Genomic DNA, 20,081 nt, shown 5'->3' on the forward strand with positions numbered 1-20,081 from the left:
TCCATGCTATGGATTTTGAGGGCAAAACACTGGTTGAGCACCAAAATTACTGAATGTATTCATTCCACAGGGTGGAGCTTGTTCTTTAAAAGCTAAGAGAGGTTATCTTTGAACATCTTAAAACTTTCCAAAGAAAAGCAAAAAGTAAACTGTCTGGAGAAGGCAACTGATCATGTTTAGCTAACTGTCTGCTACAAATTTCACTTCCTGAGCTACACTGCAGCCACAATGCTCCTGTATTGGAGGCGGTGAGAGAGCTGAACTGCTTTTAGCTGACCCTCGCACTTCCCACGTGGCACTGCCTGTGTGCTAGCTGCAATGTGAGAGCGACTGCCAATGTGTCTGCAAAATGGTGCAGTACTTCAGTTGCTTTTCTGTAGACCACAAATTGGGAAGCTATTGCCTGTTGAAAGCTGCTTTCTGAGAATTACAATGATAGCCTCAAGTAGGAGTTGAAAAAAGCGCTGTTAAATTGTGTTCTTTTTAAACCCCAAGCTGGGAGTTGCTAATGAGTTAAGTTTCCAGGTAACTCATCTACAGACATCAATAGCACTAGCATCTAGCTTAAGCTGGGCTCAGAGTATGTAAAATTATTTCTTCTTCAGGGGTTAGGTAGTTAAGGAGGTGAAAGACTTCTCTGCCCTTGCAGAAGACCTGCCCTGCTGATCTCTGCTGTCCCAGGGGTCTCAGGTCCCTTGAGCAAGATATTGCTGCAATAAGCTGATGAAGCTGGAAATTGGACACAGGTGTTGAAATTCAGGCCAGTTTCAGGCTTCTGCAACACTTTAGGACTGACCTCTTCAAAATGTTAACATGCAGATCCATCACTGTTCTTTGCAGGCAGAGAGACTAGCAAGGGTGAATGACAGCAGTATTCCCAAAGTTCGATGCTGGTTTCATTTATTAACCAGAGTTCTGGCTGGGTTCTCCCAGTAACCGCAGAACCTAACTCAGCTGAATTTGTGTTCTGAAATCCTGTCTAAGCTTAATCTTGTTGATAATGGTCAGCTGGCTACATCCTTACTGAGGCAAGACATCTGATGGTAAGATGAACTGTACCTGTGCTTCATTTAAACTGTGTCTGCCTCAGCTTCTGGACTATGCCTTCGCTGAGTGCTTTGGTTTAGCCTGTTTGCGTATTCTGGTGTTATGCCATACCTGGAAGCGATGTGAGGATACAGTAGGGACTAGTTGGAAGAGCAGTATTGGGAATTGTCATCTGCCTGTGAGATGCAGCATTGCCAGCACTGGATGTCACAGGGAGTTGTCTCTGCAGCACCTTTCATGAGGGATGGCACGGAGCTCTGTAACTTGATGCTGTCCTCTTGCTCACATCTATGGACAGAGGTGCACACTGTCTCCTGCTGATGAATTCTCTCTTCGTTCCCTGCCATTTGCTCAGAGAACTCTGTTTAATGCTGAACAAACCTAGGCAGGAAAACCTGGGTGTCCTAGAAGCAGGTCTGCAAAAGACACTTCATCAAATCACATGAAAATTTTTTCTCCTTTGAAGATATTTAACAGAGCAGCTGTGGAAGTCCAGCTCTATTCTGAGCTATTGAGCTTTCAACAACTTACAAATGTTATTAATGCCTTGGTGGTAGATGGTACTGGGAAAATCCAGTCTGCTTGGCTAGCCCCTTCACAAACTATTTCTGTCTCGGGCTCTGTATGCACAAGGAATTCACTGTAGATTGAAAAATAACATTGATAAATGACATGCCAGTTCCACGTGACTTCAGCTGAACTGAAATTAAGGGGCCTTATAAAGTGCTTCATAAAGTAAAAGAATAGAAGAAAGCTTCTCTGCTATCAGGGGGTAAAAATGTACTATTTTGTAAAAGTGAAACTCAAGATGATCCGGAACATGTTCAATTGTTTTTGTACCGTGGCATCTAAAAACTGACTTCACAAAGATTAGATAAGCAAAGAATAACAGAAAGTTCTTGTTAATGAAGGTGAACTACTAAAAGGTGATGCTATTGTGTTCCCTGTTAGCCAGCTGATTGCATTTTCAGTGCGTATCCAAAGTTTGACACGTTTAGCTGCTTTGGCACCATGAAATACTGAATATTAGCTGTACAACTTCCCAGTTTGCCAGGGGGGTGGGGGTGGGGTGGGTGTGCGGCTTTTCTGTCAGCATTCAGCCCTTTGGAAGCTCAGGTTGCCTGGAGTTCAGTCTGTTATTTGGTGGAGTAATGGAGTGTGTTCTGCCTCCCTTATTGCACAGGTGTTGAAGGGTTTTACATACTTTTGGGAGGTGTCTTTAGGAAACAGTCAGTAGTTAAGTATCACAATATCACAATTTTTTCCTCTTTTGGAAGTGAACTGCTGTTCTCACTGCATCCCTTTACACAGTGTTACTACTCTTTAAAGTATCTGTCTGCTTTTTTGACCTTCCTTGTGGAATTACACTGCTATTGTGTGAGGGATCTTTGAAAGTGTCAGTCTACCACTTGAACCAAAACGTACACTTTTGAATTGCTCTGCAGAGTGCTGTGATGAGCTAATTGTTATATGATGATGCTCTGCAGCCTGTCTCTTGTATGTTCAGGTTTCTGAATATTTGGCTTGTCCTTGTGGATTGAGCCACAGCCCCAGGAGAGTTCTTGCCCTGGGCTGAAAAGGCCGATGAAGCTGGAGTCCCATTTGCTTGTGACCATTTTCTAGATGTGTTGTCTCTTCTGCAAAGGCTTCTTGAAAACGAGAGCCTGGCTAGATAAGTGTTTCATTCATGTGTGGGACTAGTAGTAACCCCTGCTTGAATTGGATGGCCTCCAAGTATTACCATATTGGCAATATGTTTTTCCTTTTCTTTTGCCTTGAGAAAAATCTTCTGACTTCAGTGCTTTCTGAAGCAAACTCTTGTTTTATAGACAGTCAGGCTGTTAAGTACCTTTAAACTTTACTGTTTGCCAGTACAGTTTCTGTACTTCTTGGTATGACTTCTTGCTTCTGGATGGCTTGATCACGCATAACCCAGGTTTTAAACATGTTCTCCTCTCCAAACTTTTCTTGAAAGCAGCAGCTGTCTCTTGCTCAGCTTGAGCAGGAATTGCATGCAAGCCAGTATCGTAGAACTGCACAAAGGGTTTCTTTAAAAGGTTGGCTGACCGTTGAGAAGTCAGTCATGTTGTCTTGTGGTCCAAGCAAAACCAAAAATTTAGTAGTACATCCGTCCTAACTATGAGTTAAAATAGAGTAGCTTTTTCCTCATGAGCTGGCCAGCTAAATTGTTTACAACCTGCTAGTTCTTATCTGAATGCTGATTTTCTTCTGGACTTGAAATTCAAGTCCCCACATCTGCAATCTCTTACTGCATCATATGGTCTGTGAGCAAGAAGGTGGGAAAACAAGGCAAGTGCGGTAGGTGACTTGCTACCTTTCTAGTCAGCAGAGTACTGGCAAATTCAGTTCCTCAATATATTAACCTTTCTTAATAATGCAGAATGGCCAGTGATGTTATCTGTGGCCTGGTTTCTAATTTAAGCTCAAGTCTTGACTTTCATTGATTTCATAAAGATTAGATGTTGCAGCTGAGAAATGACCTAATTAATGGCTTTGGAGGAGGTGAGTTGCTCAACTTTCCGCAATTCAAAACTTTTTTTGTGGCAGTAGCTACCTGTGTGGAAGGAATTCCTTAGCTTACAGGAGAAAAGCAGGAGTTCCTGACCTCCTTGGGGCTTGCTGGTCTATATCACCGTGGCTGTGCTTGCAGGGTACCAGAAAGGCAGCCTTATGCAGAAAGGGTTGGACACAAAATTGGCAGCGTTGGACTACGGAAGAGTGAGGACTAAGCAACAGCTAAGTAACTTTCCCAGTTAGGTACTTCTCTACTTCAACATGCTAGGGCCTGGAGAAAAGCCAGGACATGACCTATTTTGTAATTCTTTTTCTTTTTTTCCTGCCTGAACTTGCTGGGTTGGGGCTTTTAAACTTCTAATACCATTAACATTTAACGTTTGCTTGAAAAACTTGGCTTCATAAAACGCTTTGACATTCCAAGCTCGAGTATCCTGGATCTCCTGGTGTTGGCTATTCCGTAAAAAGCTTCCTCTTGCAACCTTTCTCCATCTCCCCAGAGGGGTGTTCTGCTGTACTTATCACAATCAATGTTAAAGGTGACTTTGCCATAGGTGCATTTCATGAACAGCAATTAAACTTGTGCTCAGGCAAAACTTAAAATATTGTTTCAGTAAATTATTAACAACACAGCCAGTTGGGTCCTGTCTAATATGCTTGGCCTGACATTAGACGTGTAGACTAGATACTCTGAGGGACTGCATTCCTAGAAGGTTTAGTTTTCAGTTAATAACAACTAGCGGTGACAGACAGTTCTGGCTGCGTATGAGAAGTACTAACACAGCTGCATTCATGCTCTCTTGATGTTACCATGTTTGCTGCTGAAACTTTTAGGGGCCTCAGTGTTTGCTGAGGTCAGTGTGTAGCTGCTTCTCTGTGACTTCAGTCTGAAACATTGACAAGGGGAACGACATTCTGAAGTTAACCTTAAGTGACATACAGAAACATACATTGATGTCTTGAGCAGAACTTTGCAAGCTTCAAAGATCACTTGACTAATTCTTGTTCCTAAAAAATATACCTGAAAACTTGTTTGCATCCTTCACCTTTGGATTATATGTATCTCTTCCTTCATAACTGTTGATAGCTATCAACTATTAAAGTCCTAAAAGCAGGTACAGTGATGTATCTTAGTACCCCAAAACAATTCCGGTATACAAAAAGGTCATTTTCTACCAAAACTGTTTGACAGGGTCCCAGCAGACCATAAAAATGAACTTGTTTGCCATTAATTGCTTCAGCACAGGGAATCTTAGGCAGACTTGAATTAAGAAACTCTGTGTGAGCATTGGTAGGCGTTAGCAATAGCCTTCCACCCACTTGTGCTACCAGCACTGCACCTTCATCCCAGAAAAGATTCTTGTAATGGAACTAGGATGCCTAAGGGGAAGTAATGCTGGAAAGCAAACAGTGTGGGGCTCCTGCACTGAGCAGCTGAACTGGGGAAGGGATTTTTTGGTTAGCTGCAAAACTTGAGTCAGTGTGTCACTAAGGTAAGTGCCATGTTGGGATGGCACTGCCAGAGCTGCCTGATATGCCTCGGTCCTGAGGCAGTAAGTGCACCAGGGAAGGAGAGAACAGTCCTATTATTCCTGCTGGTGGAACAGCACCAACCTGTGACCTTTAAGCAGAGATGTTGGCTCCAGTGCTAATTAAATGCTTTGCAGTGACAGCTGGACAGCAACAGTTGCCAGGTGAGCTGGGCTTCTGCTGTCTGTTCATCTTTGCCCTGCTATCCTGAGCAAATTATTGCATGAACGGGAATGCTTCCTCCTGTGCTTTCCTTAAAGCTGCCCTGTAATCCACCTCGGGCTAGTCATTTGATTTGTTTCACACTTTGTGTCACAGGGAGGAGGAGAAATAGCTCTAAGCTCTCCACCCCACCCCCCACCCCCCCCCGCATGTTACTTTGAACCCATATTGAGATAAAACTGCATTGTTCCACTTGACAGTGTCAGTTAGTGCTAGGAGGCTCCAGAGCTGTTTGCCCCCAGTGCTTTACAGAGCAGGCAGAGGACCAGTTCAGGGTGTGTTGGTGGTAGCTGAGCTGATTAGTAAAGAATCTCACCTTTCATCAGGATGTGAGTTTGTGGCAGTCAGTTTCCTAAAGTGAGTAGTTAAAAGTTATTGATTGCTGAATTCAATATTAGGTCTTCCGTATCAAGTCAATTTGAAGGCTTCTGTTTGTTTCAGTTAGCTCTAATCTGATCAAGGCATTATCTTACATATTTTCAATGAAGAAACCGTTGAAATTCCTGTGCTTTGTGGAAAGGTTAGGTAAAAACAAAGCATATGCAAATGCCTTGGTGTGTCATCCAGAGTCAATAACCACATCAGTGTGTCCGGAAACTCTTGTCTCCTGTTGTCTCTAAATAGCATGGTCATGCTTACTTGGCTTGTTTTGATAACATCTGGGTTATAAAACCGGTGCCTGTTTGCGCTAGGCACCATGGTAAGTATTAGTAACCACCACTTGAGTGAAATGACTGTTTAACCAGGACTGCTTTCTGTTACAGCGACAACTAAAGGCCAGGGCTAAGATGGCCATTAGCCGGTTACAGCTGCGCACCATGAAGGAAGGGGATGAGGTATGGCTGATCCTACAATCCCCCGAGTGCTATGGCACAGCCTTTGCACAGAACTCAGAGTGGTCCTTAGCACTAGAGCAGGATGCTGAAGCGTCTCTGGGCCCCCAACTGTCTGTTGCAAAGATGGTTCCTCTTTCAAAGCAGGTCCTTTCCCAGGGTGCAAGACTTTTAATTTGCACATTCTTATCAATCAGATTTATTTTTTTAGCTGCTTGATTGTAGTCTTGCTGAGGTGAGAGGTCCCAATTTGTCAGCAGGGATGCTTAAAGGTAAACTAGTATATCTAATCAGCTTCCCTGGCTGCTATTTTTGAAACTAAAGCTGGAGGTAGCAGTTTTTAAACCTCTATAGGAGTGCCTCAAATAATCCAATGATGGTTTGCAGCTAGATTTGTAAACCATGGAGTTAAATATTCACTGCTTCTGTCAGAGTGATCTTGACTATGAGTAATCCACACAATGTGTTTATATAAGTGTATAGGGGAGGTACCATAGATTACTTTAGCTAGACCCCCTCTGACTGTAGTTCAAACGAAGCTTTCAAAGACTGTTAACGCTCTAAATTCATTGCACTGCTTTAGGAGACTGGTCCTGATGGAGGAAACTGTGCTGTGTGCCTTGACCCGTACAAGCCGAAAGAAGTAGTGCGTGTTCTAATTTGCAAGTAAGTTGTCTTCCAGACTGCCCCTTAATCTAAAATTTGGAAGCGTGCCTCTTACTGGTTGTTCCTTCTGCTACGTTAACAAACCTGATCAAACTTTAATCAAGGGGTTGCACAGCCAGAATTCTTGAATCTCTGTCAAACAGCATTGTGAACAACAGGAACTGGGTAAATACACACTTGTCGTGTGCCCTGATGGCCTGTGTTTGTAACTGGCCCTGTGAGTGGATTGACAAGTGTAACTTGGCAGACCACAGTGCCACTCCAGGGGATGCCACGGCTTTTTAAAGATTTCTTCCTTTGCTGGTGTGTAACAATGTTACCTCTAAATTGCATGGGAAAACAACCCATCCATTTCTTGTCACTTAGTCTACTGGTTACCAAGAGGGTTGTGCACCTGCTAAACTTCCTAAACCATGCGAACTGTTATAGTTTCTTTTGTTGTATGCCTCACCTGAATTAGACCAAAATAGCGGTAGATAGCAGTTTATTTTTCTAGAGTTCTTTACTATCGCATCTCATTGCTGTGCTTCTGTGGAAGCCTGGTATTGTAGCACTAAGACTTCCATTTGATTGCTCCTAAAATGAGCAATGAAGCCTCTTCAGGGCTTAAGGAAACTTGTTCTGTGGCATTTCCCCCTGTACTTGTGGAATGGAACTGCTCTGGCAAAGCTGCTAAAACCAGAGGGTTGCGATGTGAACTGCACGAGTTTTGTATGGGAAGAGGTTTTGTAACCCTTGGGGAGGCTTATAAAAAAGCACTTTGAAAAATTTTAATGTAGAAAGATAAAAGTCCCAAAATTGAAAAAATCTTTAGGTGCTGTTGTGTGCTGAGCAGTGTTATTTGTCAAACACTCAGATCTGAGCTGGGGTTACCTTTGTACCAGGTTCCAGTTTTCCAAAAGCTTTCTCTGCTCCCAAGCAGTAGGACTTCTAAGCAGGTCTGATATCACAACATTGGCCTGTTAAGGTGTTATCAACAAACTTCCTTGATCTAATGCTTAATTGTTTAGGAAAACCCCAAACTGAATAAGCTTTTCAGGCACATGTTAATAATTATTCAGCTGTCTTGTCAGGTTTATGCTCATGGGTAGCCCTGTTCAGCAGTGAAGTAAGTCCCATGAGTACCAGAAGCATTTAGACAGGCTCTAGATACTTTTGGCTCATAGGAGACCTGACTTCTCATTATTTTCCTATAAACCCTGCTAATCTTGACATGAATGTGCAATTATTGAATTAAGAGGGGAGTAATTTCTTTTGAATATGTTCTTTATACACAAATTTACTGCATTATGCTTTGCTCTGAGACTGCTTTTACATACATTTGTGATGTTTCATTCCTTTTTGGCCCAAATGTAGCTGTAAGCGGCACTAGCTTAAGCCAACTGTGTTTACTTGATAATCTTCATCAGTGGTGATCTCTGCCAGTATAAACCATATTAAATTCTCTCTCACATGAGTTCTTAACTGATATTTACTGTAGAAATGTACTTGATGTTGTTGACGTCAACACTGAGACCCAACTTGTTGAAAGCATTTGACTGTATCCATGAAAGAAACAAGCAATTGAATGCTTCTGTGAGTCACATCGTATCTGAGTACCTGGGGCGTGTGTATTTGCAGAAAGCATTCTTGCCCAGATAGTCAAACTGAAGGCATTTATAGTAGCAAAGGTACGTAAGACCAGTATTAAGTCCAAGTAAAAAACAAGTAAAACAGTCACGCATCAAGGAAGTTTCAAGTTGTACTCTAGATGTTAATGTTGGTGCAGCTGGAAGGAGGCGCTGGTTATGTGGGCTGAATTGGAGAATCCTGGTATCATACTGGGGCGTAGGGTACTGAGCACTGGAAGTTGATCTCTGCACTTGCTTCATAATAGAGTTCTGATTAATATTGAGCTGTGCCTGTCTGCCTTGCTATTTCTATTCAGACTGAAGGAACAGGCAGATTACAGGATTTGAAGTCATCCTCCTAAATCTGTGGCCTAATTCAGACCCATTGTGAAATTGAGTGTCTTGATAGAAGTGCAAATTTGCATCTGTAATGGCTGAACTATATTTGCTTTGAGTATGCAGCCTGCAGAATACCCGCTTGGATACACAGTGGCTGTATAGATAAAGTAAATGTGTGTGGGTATAGTTTATCTTGAGGACATAACTCTGAGGTTATTTTTCTATGCAGTTTTAACAGAAACAAGTGTTTAGTCATCTGGATCTGCATGACAGAAGTTAACCTTAAAGCTAAGGTTGAGATACTAATATTTGTATTAGTTATCAGCTGGGAATGTATTATACACAGATATTTTTTTAAAAAAAAAAAGCTTAAGACTGATGTAGGAAAGATGATAATGCTGAATTCTAGCATAATAAGCATGAACCAGCTGCAGGTTGAGAGATCAACTATCCATAGCTTTCAGCTGAAACTTGTGGCAAAATAAGGTAATCCATTCTAGAATGAATAAATTCTCAGCGTTTATAAATGGGCTTTCATAACTGCCACATCATTTCCTGGTGTGAAACCTAACTTGTTGGCTACTTTCTTTCACTAGCCACCTCTTCCACAAGGACTGTATTGACCCCTGGCTTCTGGAACACAGGACATGCCCAATGTGCATATGTGACATACTCAAAGTTCTGGATATTGAGGTAAACCAGTAGTCTGTCTTAGTGGCAGATCAGTATTAAGCTAGTGTAGTAAAAGCACATACTGAGCTATTTCATGCTGCCTCTGAGCATGGGTGATAAGCACAGGTGTTGCCATGTCAGTGGCAAGATGCCACAGGACTCATTGCTGTGTCCCCTTTAGTGAAGCCTGCAGCTGGCCTGGTCTGAGTTGGTATCCTCTTAAGCCTTGGGCAGAATGTCAGCCAAAAAAACGATTGTCATGCATGAGTGAAGAATTGCTCTTTAACTTGTGTTTGCAGCTAAGGGTGTTTCTCAAAGCTTCAGGTAGACTGCCAACTCCACACTGCCCCTGAAACCAACCTCTGTTCAGCTGCTAAAGTACCCAGAGTCCTTGAAAAGTGAATGTGTTAGCATGTATGGCTTTCCTGGAGCCGCGTGACTTCCTAGGAAACATAAGGAATTTCTCATGTGTTCTCAACTGCTTATTGTGGCCAGTGCCAGGGGAAGATGCCGTTGCCAATGCCTGACGCTGCCTGGACCAGCTAAAATGTATGCCAGAGTTTGCCTGTGGGAGGGAGATCTGCACTGAGTGGAAGGAAGAATCTCTTCCTGGTACTGGGCAGTGAAAGAGAAGAGCTGGTTGAAGAGTGCAGAAGCTGCATCTCTGCTTCCCACTTAATTAAGCAGTAATTAATTTTCACATATGAGGCTGGAGGTTAACAGCAGAGCTTTTTTTTCAATTTTAAATTTATTTCTTTCTGGGTAAAAGCTCACTAGACTGTGGTCGTTGCAGGCATTGGTCTCCTGGAAATATGCAGCTTCCTACAAAGTTGTAACTTAACCATTTTTATTTTTTTTTTTCCCACAAAGGTGGTTGTAGAAGAAGAAGGGATTGAGCCTGTGCAGGCCACAGTATTTAACAGGACAACAGATGTCCCTGAAGTTAATGCAGAGGGTAATCATAGTGGAACAGTTGTACAAGAAGTAAATGCAACTGCTCCAGAGGAACGTGCACCATCAGAAAGTGAGTCTACTGTTTCATCTATCTTGCTAGGTTGCATTGCACTCTGCTTATGCTGTGATTTGGGAGGGTTGCCTTAATAACATGTCACAGTGCTTGAATACCCTGAAAAACAAGGTAATATTAATTTTGCCTTCTGCTGCAAAACTTGGCTTTGACACTTGGTCTTTGTTTTTAAATTAAACACAACCTAAATGTGAATTAAAAAACAGTCTATGAAAAGAGTAGTTGAAAGTCAGAAGTTTACTACTTAAAGGCCAAAAAGATTTTTCTGAAGATGTCCCTCATCTCATCATCTCTTCGGAGATTTCATTTGGATGAGTGGGTGCTGCTTTGCCACTAGATTTGTCTGCTTTCAGTAGTTAATTATTTACACAAAACTCATGTGGAGTCAGTCCTGCTGTAGCTTAGATGATGCAAAATAGAGATGACAAATACTTCAGCTGAATTTCAGATTATGCCAAGGCTGAGTCATCCTTGAACACTTTCAGAGAATTTTAATTGGAAAAGACTATCAGCTTTTCCAAATACCTTATCTTTTTGAATAACAGCAAACTAATTGAAAATGTCTCTTTAGTCCTCAATTTTGCCAACACATACTTAGTGTTGCTGTTAACTTTTAAAAATGGAAAGGTTCCAGGTAAACAAGCAAAAGTAACTATCCCCTGGATTGTGGAATGACCTTGGGAAGAGGAGTAGGTAGGGAAGCTTTTGGAGGCAAAAGGGATGCTCTGGCTGTGTCTGCTTCGATTTCCTGCGGGAAGCCTAGCTGATAGGAAAGCACGGGATTTGCTGCCTGCATCCTGTGGGATGTGTTGCTCCAGCAAGTGCCGTGTGTATGTGAGTGCCCCATTTAGGTACGTAATGCCCCAGTAGAACAGAGGGCACTTCCTATAAGCTAAACATCAGAAGTTGAAATTGCATCCCTATGTACAACTAAAGTGATGTTGGATTAATTATATGGCTCAGGCCCATGTGATATTCTCACTTCAAGTGGCAAGGACACACTAACATCAGCCTGAAAAGATTAGGCTGTAAGGAGAAGGCCTTCCTCTCGGAGTCAGCCTGTGTCCCACAGTTTAGCCTGAGCCTAGTCTCTAGAGGTTGCTCCTGATGCCTGTCTTCAGCAGCCCTAAAGTTACGTGAGTATTGCAGAACTTGTAGTTGGATTTCATAGCCTCGCATGGCCTTCTGCCACTTGAGCACACAGCCTAGGCTTGCTCTGCGCTAGTGAGAAGTGAACTCCAGAGCTTAGCAGATACCTCTAGAAATGACAGGTAGTGTCAAGAATGGGCTCACAAACCAATGAGGGGGCAGCAGAAGAGTGGTAGTTGGAGTATGGCCTTGGATTTCCTACTCTGTAGGAAAAGTGCTGGGAAAAGACTGCTGCAGTGGGTTTCTGGAAATAAAGTGAGCATGGCTTGCTTTCAGGTAGTGAAGCTTGCCTGTGACACTTCTTTTCTTGGTTTTATTCTGGACAGATGATGACGTGTGCCTTGTAAACAATGAATCTCAGGCCCCTGCTGTGAATGTCCTTCCACATGCTGACAACCTGAGTTTTGAGGCAGATGAAACGCATGTTCCTCAAGTCCTAAGCACATAGCCAGCAACATGGATGGAAGGAGCTGCCTACTGCTGTCACGTGTATACCAAATATCGTAGGACTGTATTAGAAAAATATTGCCTTGGCAATGCTAGGATTAAGTAGATTAAATAGACTTGTTCAAATCATAACTCTATGGTTTGCCATTTGTAAAACTGTCTCCCATGTGCAATTTATTTTTAGCACTCTTCAGATAAAGCAGTCTTGAATATAAAGGAAAACATCAAATTTTAACACTAAACCAAAAGCTCCATCTTCAGCAAAGCTTCTCATCAGTGTTTGAGTCATTAGAATAAGGAGAAGATTCTTTGTCATAACTGTCTCTACTGGGGATTGTTTTGACTTGGGGTTTTTTTGTTGTTTATTGTTTTAATTCAAGTGGATTTTCATTGTAAACAAATTGATTTTGATCTGGTCTCATACTTATTTACCAGACACGGCTTAGTTTTAAGCAACACTGTATTTAATATTTTGGTGCACTAATTTGATAGGAGAAAGTACAAACTAATGCCTGTCAAACTGGATTTTGCCCATAGTGTCTTTGGTCCTCTAGTAAACAGACTGATTCTCTACCTCTCAACTCCAACCTGCCAACCACACATTCCTAAAGGGAAAAGAGAGCTGTAAGCTGACAGGCCAAATCCGACTTGCACAATACTGTAAAGGGAAAGGGAACAATTGCAGGAACTTTTCAAACATGTTTAATATTAGACAATCTTGAAAGATCCTCCATGATTTTTGGAGTTAAAACCATTCTAGCACCAGCAGTATGCCAGAGTCCTGGCTTTGTGAGAGCCTGGGACAACTTCAGGAAGACTGAACTACAGATGAAAAGATAAGATTCTCTGCAAAGGATCTGCTGTGTTTTGATGAGAAACTGATCCAGCCTCTGAAAAATGCTGAACTGTTGCTGTGCATTGTCTCGCCTGTGTGCTAAAGCTGCAGGGAGAGGAGATGTCTGGTAAACCTAACAGATGATTGGAGAAGCTGTCTGCCGTCTGTGGGGAGTTGAACTGGCGTCGAGGAGGAACACTGGGTGCCTCAACAGTAACTGTAGGTCCTTGCCCGGCGAAGGTAACTAAGGACATCTTACAGATGCACTTTATTTTTTTTATCTCTATCTATGGTTTGTTTCTAATGTGAGCAGAACTTTGTCTTAAAGCCTGCAATAAAGTACTATTGAATCTGGAGGGGAAAAACAATGCATTTTTTTTTTTAGCTATAGTATAATAAAAATTGTTGTAAATATTTTGTGATTTGTATTGAATTTGAATATGAAAATTTAAATAAAACTATATTTTTATGACCCTGACTGACATTAAATGTTGATGCCCAACTCTTGCATAGTAACAGATGCTGAATTTGCCCTGTCCCACAACCCCAAAACTCATTCAGTTTTGGGAGGCCAAAAAGCAGCAGCACTTGCCCAAACTAATTGGAATAAGGGGTGCTAATTATGTGCAGGGTGTTACTGTTATATAGACTGAAATTTTGCTGAGAGGCTTAAGGCTGGTAGCTGTACTCCATATGAAAGAAAGCCCAAGCAGCTTAGGGGTGTGTTCAGCGAGTTGCTTGGTATACCTCTGAACAGTTGTTTTGGGGAAGTTCAGCGCAAGGCAGTCTCACATGAACATTTCTGATCAGATGGATAGCATCTCACTTTTCCCCTGTCAGGTTGCTCAGCATCCCTCCTTTACTCAAAAGTTTATGCCTACTGTGTAAGAAAAAGCATTTTAAAAACAATTACACACCCTTTGTTCTTTACTATACTATTAGATGTAGTAAAAAACCTGTCACTCCCCTGGCCAGTTTGGTAGTAGTTAGTCTTGTGCTTCTTTTTAGCTCAGTTCTTGCTCTAGTGTAGGAAGCACAGGTTGGTTATGGGCTCAAACTGTAAGGCAGGGTATAATCGGACTTCACTCCAAAGCTGTATTTTGGCTGTGATTGCCTTTCTGTTCTACATCTGAAGTGCAGAGCAGAGAAAGGAACAGCTGGGCAGTAAATATGTAACCCCTGAACACCAAACTTCATTTTCGTTTCAAAAAGGTTTTTTAAATTTATTGTGGTGTGTAAGCTGTAATGTAGTAGAATTTCATGATGATACTTCATGAAATCATCTGCCAGTCCTGTGTTTAATAGCAACAAGATTTAACCTTAAAAGAAAAAGGGGGGTGTGGGTGGGATTCAGAACAATTGAATACATTGAAAGGCACTTTGGCTTTTATTTTTCTTCCAATCTATACATTTGGCTTGCTTTGTTTACAGAATTCAAGCCTTTCTATTTACTGTCTTTTAAGAGCAATAAACAGGTTTTTTTTCCAGTACTCATTTTTTTAAGGGTAAGGTGGGTGCACAGCATTTTCTCAAGGAATGTACTGGGGGATGCAGTAGTTCATGTCAGTGAACTTGTACTACTGTAGGATCAGATGATGTGTATGTGTTTTGTCAAGATGTGAACTTGCTTGAAGCTCAGGCACTTACACTAATTTTCAGGAATATTTTTAGAATTCTTGTATCAAATATTAAGTACTGCTAAAGGGATAAATGTTTGTACCTGAACAGTATTTGAGATACTGCTAGGCAGAAGATTGTAATGCTTCTCTGGTTTTGCAGCTTAACCTGTGAGTCTGCCATGTTCTTGTCTATGCAGATTTACTTGTAAATATTAGCTAGGCAAGGGGTCTTGTTTACAAATGAAAGTGCAGATTTCATGCATGCAGTCTATGATGCTCAGCTTGGGTCTGAAAAAACCCACTGTTTTACGTAACTGAACTCTGCAGAGGTTTTCCCCTTTGAGAACATTCATGCAGTTCTACCTGCTTTAAAGAAATTTCGAAGTTCTACTCTTGCTTTGTATTTTCAAGTTTCCATGGATAGCAGCTGTCTTTAGCTGACCCGGCTTAGAGCACTGTTCGGCAGATTTTTCTCTTTTTTGGCGATGCTATGGGCTTGAATAGCTCTGTGGTATGTATACATATATGTGCACTATGGTGTGATACTCTTTTCTCTAAGCAAAAGGCAAATAGGAATGTGCCTGGGGATAGAGTTGTTCCTGAAACGCAGGCTTACTGTTATTATGAAATAGTTTTGGGGTTTGCCATAACACATGCTAACGTTTGCATATAAGATGCTGGAAATTATGGGCCCACGAGTGGTAACGGTTGCTAAAATATCTGCTTCTCGACTCTGTTAATATTCCCATTGAGTCACACAGCCATGTCAATTATCCTACCCCTGAAGAAAAAGCAGAACAGCCTCCAGCATCATCTCCAAGTGTTTACTCACTGCTGTCATTTATCTCCCCCAGGAAAGTTCTGATCTAGGCACTTCACTCAAATGTTTGCATGCCCTCAAAGGGGGGCTGGGAAAGATTTTTTTTATCCCTGCAGGAGAAGAAGCCTTGTCACCTGGTGCTAGATTACTGTGCTTTTTTGTAAACCAGGCTTTACGGCAGTGGGATTTTACTTTACATCTCAAACCAAAATAACACAATTTTCTCATACTGAGGGAAACTTTCAGGTGTACCTACATAAATGTAGTTATAGGTGAGATTTTTGCTTAAGGGAAAATCAGGACTTGTGATGAGGGGCTGCAAACATACAAAAGCAGCTTGAGTCACAAGGGCAGTTGGACTCTTCCCATAAAATGGAAAGACTTAGTCCATCTCAGTCTTTAGACGGAAAGATCTGCACTTCTCTAATGACCTAACAGTTGGACAGAATAAATATACACATCTGCCTTGGCTGTGTGATTTAATGTAGTTTCATTCCCTGTTTAACATACACCAGCTCAGTAGGTAGCCCTGCCTTTTCACCCAGCTTTAGATCGATGTCTTTGTGTGCAGATTTGAGCAGAGTTCCACTCCCGCAGGGGTGTAACGGTTGGCATTTTGGAATAGGAGAAAGAAAGTCTACTGGCTTTGGCAATTTAATTTTGGTTCTGAGGGAAACTTGAAACCAAACTGCAGTGTTCACCCACTGAATTAACAACTATGTAATTCTCTGCACTGGTTGTTCAACTGTTGGTTATACAGAGTGAAGCCAAAATTTACATATATAGCTATTTATTTATGTAATCTTGGTTTTTATTGGTGATTATTTGAGGGAAGTAATTTACCATTTCTAGGAGGTCTTTAATACAGTAAAAGAAAAGTTCTGCAGTGCTAAATGGATCTCTGTTGCTGTAGAATGCATTGATTAGACTGTAGGATGATTGTGTACTGATTAAGAAATAACTCAAGTGCCTAAAATAAATTCCTCCAAGCCAATAGAGGGGCACTCTTTGCATTCCAATGCCTGAAGAATTGGAAAAAAGACAGGCATTCAAGACCTTGAATCAAGGGAGAGGAAAACAAACCAGATGTTTTCCAAGCAGTAGCATTTTACTGTTAATTTTTTATCCAATTAACAAGGTTTGAATCTTACATAAGAAAGCCACTTATGTCCTAACATGCCCAGCATACATGAGATGCCAGAAGCCAAGCTCACAATTAGCATCAGAATTAGAAGATCTGTATTAGATCCTTAATAGGTATTTCCTATATCCAAGGGCTTGGCTAATTGGGGAAAATGAAATGGTAAACACTTTCTGGGAGTGCTCTTAGAAAAGCAGTATCCATGCAGGAATCACTCTACAAGTTCAGCTGGTAGATCTCCAGGAACCCACTAATATTTGTTACTCTCAGTCACTTCAGGTGGGGGTACTGAAAAAACTGCCTCATGAAGAGCAATGTGCTACTACATCTAGTTGTTTGCCTTGTCTCATTGGTGTTTTATCTGTGTTAGTTACCACATGCTGGGTAATGACTTTTAATTCGTTGTTCCTTTTTAGTAAAGGTAAAGCACCAGAAATGTATTGCTTCCTACTCTGTTATAAAAACAGCTAAAAAGAATAGTAGTATTAGTTAAATCTATTCGGTCCCAAAGGTAAAACCTTTTAATACTACAGCTTCTCTTGTTGCGGTGCAATAATTGATTGGAAGAAAAGAGAAAAAAGGTCTCATACCGGTGCAATTCACCCAGGTTTGAAGCCTTCCAGTGAGTTAAATGTGACTACACACTTGGTTCTGCTTTCACACTGGTGCTTTTGGGTAGGTGGCTCCTTATGCAGCTGGAACTGGACGGGCATTGCCAAACATTTTTCTGTAAGTGCTTGGCAAAATCTCTCTGTGCCTGTGCTCACAAATACAGCAGTGCTGGCAGAAGCATTTTTGGTAGTGAAGTACATCTGGGACTGTTGAAAGGGATGAAAAGGAGACAGGATAAAGCAAAAGTGCCAAGTTTGCCACCTATAGTGTATGACGTGCATAATTATATTTTTTTTTAGAAAAAGCTCAAGGCAGAGGCTGAATTTAAATAACTGTTTAACAGTTTAACTGTGATGAATTGTTCGTATGATATTCAATCAATAAACATTACTTTTTAGAATCTTAGGAAGGTCCGTTATGCTGGAAAGCAAGCACCAAGGGAAAGATCTGACAGGACAGCCAACTGCAGAGAAGTTCCTGGGAAATCAGAATATCCTACTCACTCCATTTACACCGAATGACAGCCTGTGTCAGAACCAGGAGCGAATCATGCACAGAGGTGGTAAAAGACAGTAACCCAGACAAGTCCCCAGTGCCAGTGACCTGGAGTGGAGAAGGCAGTGGGGATTGCACTCCTGGAGTTTTTGTTTGTGTTTTTGGTCAGAACCAAAAGATACCGTTTTGGAAGCACAGTGCTATCAAGTATAAGGCCTCATGGAGAGATCTGGAGCTCTTTGGGATATAGTGAAGAGACTGAAGATGAAACTGCAAGACAGGGGGCTCAAGTGCAGCCCCTATGAGTATGAAAGCTGCAGGCTTGTTCCTTAACAGTATAGATTGATTGATTCCAGTGCAGAAAACTGGTAAAGTCAGTCTGCAAATAATCTGAAGAGCTAGTCATTGAGGACAAATGCCAAAGGTGTTGCAGACAGATAATGAAAATACTGAGACTGTGTGTCAAGCTGCTGTTAAGGCAACCAAAACATCTACTCTGCTCCAAATTAGCAGTGGATCGTGTTGGGTGATAGAAGCAATGAAGCAGATTGTCTTTTTATAACATGAAATGTAAATAGGCAACATGGGCCATATGGCTGCTTCTGCAGCTGATGGGGCTGCTCCTCCGCTTCCAGCCTGGCCTGTGACCAGGGAGGGGGCACACACAGGCGCTGTGACAGGGCTGCTGTTCTCGGTGGAGGTCATGGCTCCCTTCCTTGCATGGCCGGTTTTTCCTGTGTGTTTTTTCTTTGCCCGAGTCTCCTGCTGCAGCATAAGGCTTAGTGCTGACAGGAAAACAAACGTAAAAGCCAAACAAAGTCTCTGCTGACGTATGTCTTGTCTTCTGGGCTGAAAATGGAGTGACATCTGGCCAAAATTGAAAATAGGACGTCTCTCATTGGGAGAAAAGACAAACGCATGGCACCCGCTCAACAGCAGGTCCCGCCCTCCGCCTTGCAGGGGCAGGCCGGGGGCCCGCTGGGGAGCTGCGGGCCTGCTGCGGCCCGGCCTGAGAGGGGCGATGTCGGGCCGCACAGCCCCCGGCCGGGGGCAGGGGAGGTGCTGTGTGCGGGGAGTGGAAGGAGGAGCCTCTCTCCGAGCATGTGGGGCAGAAGGAGCCGCAACTCCCGGGCCGGGACGAGCCTCGGGTAGGCTGCATGCCCAGCTCCCCCGTCCTCCCGCCACCCGCCCCTGACGGCCCGGCAGGCAGCGGCCCAGAGCGCGGGAGGCGGGCGGCCGCGCAAGGCCCGACGGGAGCTGTAGTGCGGAGGCAGCGGCGCTGCGCGGCCCACCCGCCGCGAGGACTACATTTCCCAGCATGCATCGGGGCACGGGCACCCCCCACCCCCCCAGCTCCCCGGCGGCGGCGCTTGGCAGCGGGGCTGCGTGCGTGGGAGCGGGAGGCCGGGCGGCGCGGCGGGCATGGGCGGCGGCAGCGGGGAGTGAGGGGCCGCCGCGATGTGGCTGAAGCCCGAGGAGGTGCTGCTGAAAAATGCCCTCAAGCTGTGGGTGCAGGAGCGCTCCAACCAGTACTTCGTGCTGCAGAGGCGGCGGGGCTACGGCGAGGAGGGCGGAGGCGGGCTGGCAGGTACTGCCCCCCCGGGGGCCGCGGCAAGGGCTCCCCCCGGCTCGGCGCCGCCTCAGGCGCGGGCCCTCGGGGGCTGGCGGGGCCGGGGCCGGCGGGCGGGCTGGAGGGGGCGGGGGGCCGTTTGCCGGGCCTGGGACCTCCGGCTCCAGAGGGGCAGGGAGGAGGGGAGGCTCGGCCGAGGTTTGGAGCCCTCGACCTTCGTGGGGGTCTCTCCCTCCCCCCGCCTCCTTTCCCCTGGCACGTCAGAGGCGTTTCAGAAGCCATCCCAGCGGGAAGAAGGACGGTTTGGTGAAGTTTCTGGCACGCTGCGTGTGGGATGGGGCCCGCTGGTGCCCGTGGTGGCAGGGAGAGCCCGGCGGGGCAGTGCCTGCTGGCAGGGCTGGGGCAGCCGCCCGCTGTGGGCCAGCTGCCTCCCTGCGGGGCGGCCCATGGAGCTGGGCTCTGCGGAGCCCAACACTCGCTGCTGGCTCAACAGCCCTTGGCTCCGGTGGGCAGCCTGGCCCGGCTGGGTTTGCAGCTTGTTGGAAGAGGACATGTCAGAAGAAATGACGGATCGGTCTTGCTTTGGTAGGGTGCTGGTTTCCAAATCCCTCCTTTTCCCACATGCATCTGAGGCTGCTTGAAATGAGCTCCTGCTCAGACATTTCTGATCACTTATTTTAAAACCAAGCATATGTTTTGATGGATGGGTGGGTCAGGAAACTGATGCTATATAATAAACTTCATTTCATAAGAATTTCAAGGTACAGAGCAGAGTTTCTATTTTTAATTCTCGTCTGTATCGTTACGCATTGCAGGGACCCCAGCTACCACTGAGACCTCTGTTGTGGTAGCTGTTCAGACTAGAATTGACTTCTTCGTAAGCCTGGTGACACCCGTCATTGACCCTGTCAA

At 43.8% G+C, this 20,081-nt stretch overlaps 2 protein-coding genes across 6 annotated transcripts in view; both read left to right on the forward strand.

The window, feature by feature from the left end:
- The window catches only part of RNF128 (ring finger protein 128), a 41,542-nt gene extending 28,274 nt beyond the window's left edge, over positions 1-13,268 (forward strand). For both annotated transcript variants that reach the window (XM_040614524.1, XM_040614523.1), the window contains exons 3-7: positions 6,099-6,170; positions 6,751-6,833; positions 9,379-9,475; positions 10,325-10,478; positions 11,957-13,268. In XM_040614524.1, coding sequence (XP_040470458.1) covers positions 6,099-6,170; positions 6,751-6,833; positions 9,379-9,475; positions 10,325-10,478; positions 11,957-12,078 — 528 coding nt within the window. In that variant the 3' untranslated portion in view covers positions 12,079-13,268. The remainder of the gene's footprint in view (positions 1-6,098; positions 6,171-6,750; positions 6,834-9,378; positions 9,476-10,324; positions 10,479-11,956) is intronic.
- Positions 13,269-18,972: 5,704 nt separating this feature from the next.
- The window catches only part of TBC1D8B (TBC1 domain family member 8B), a 42,237-nt gene continuing 41,128 nt past the window's right edge, over positions 18,973-20,081 (forward strand). For 2 of the 4 annotated variants that reach the window (XR_005831039.1, XM_040614864.1), the window contains exon 1: positions 18,973-19,187. Coding sequence is in view for 3 of the 4 variants with exons in the window: in XM_040614864.1 (XP_040470798.1) it covers positions 19,058-19,187 (130 nt within the window). In the remaining variant the exon portion in view is untranslated. The remainder of the gene's footprint in view (positions 19,188-20,081) is intronic. The other 2 variants (XM_040614862.1, XM_040614863.1) reach the window with 2 other exon arrangements.

This window comes from Falco naumanni, chromosome 14, assembly GCF_017639655.2.
Source record: "Falco naumanni isolate bFalNau1 chromosome 14, bFalNau1.pat, whole genome shotgun sequence".
NCBI lineage: Eukaryota > Metazoa > Chordata > Aves > Falconiformes > Falconidae > Falco > Falco naumanni.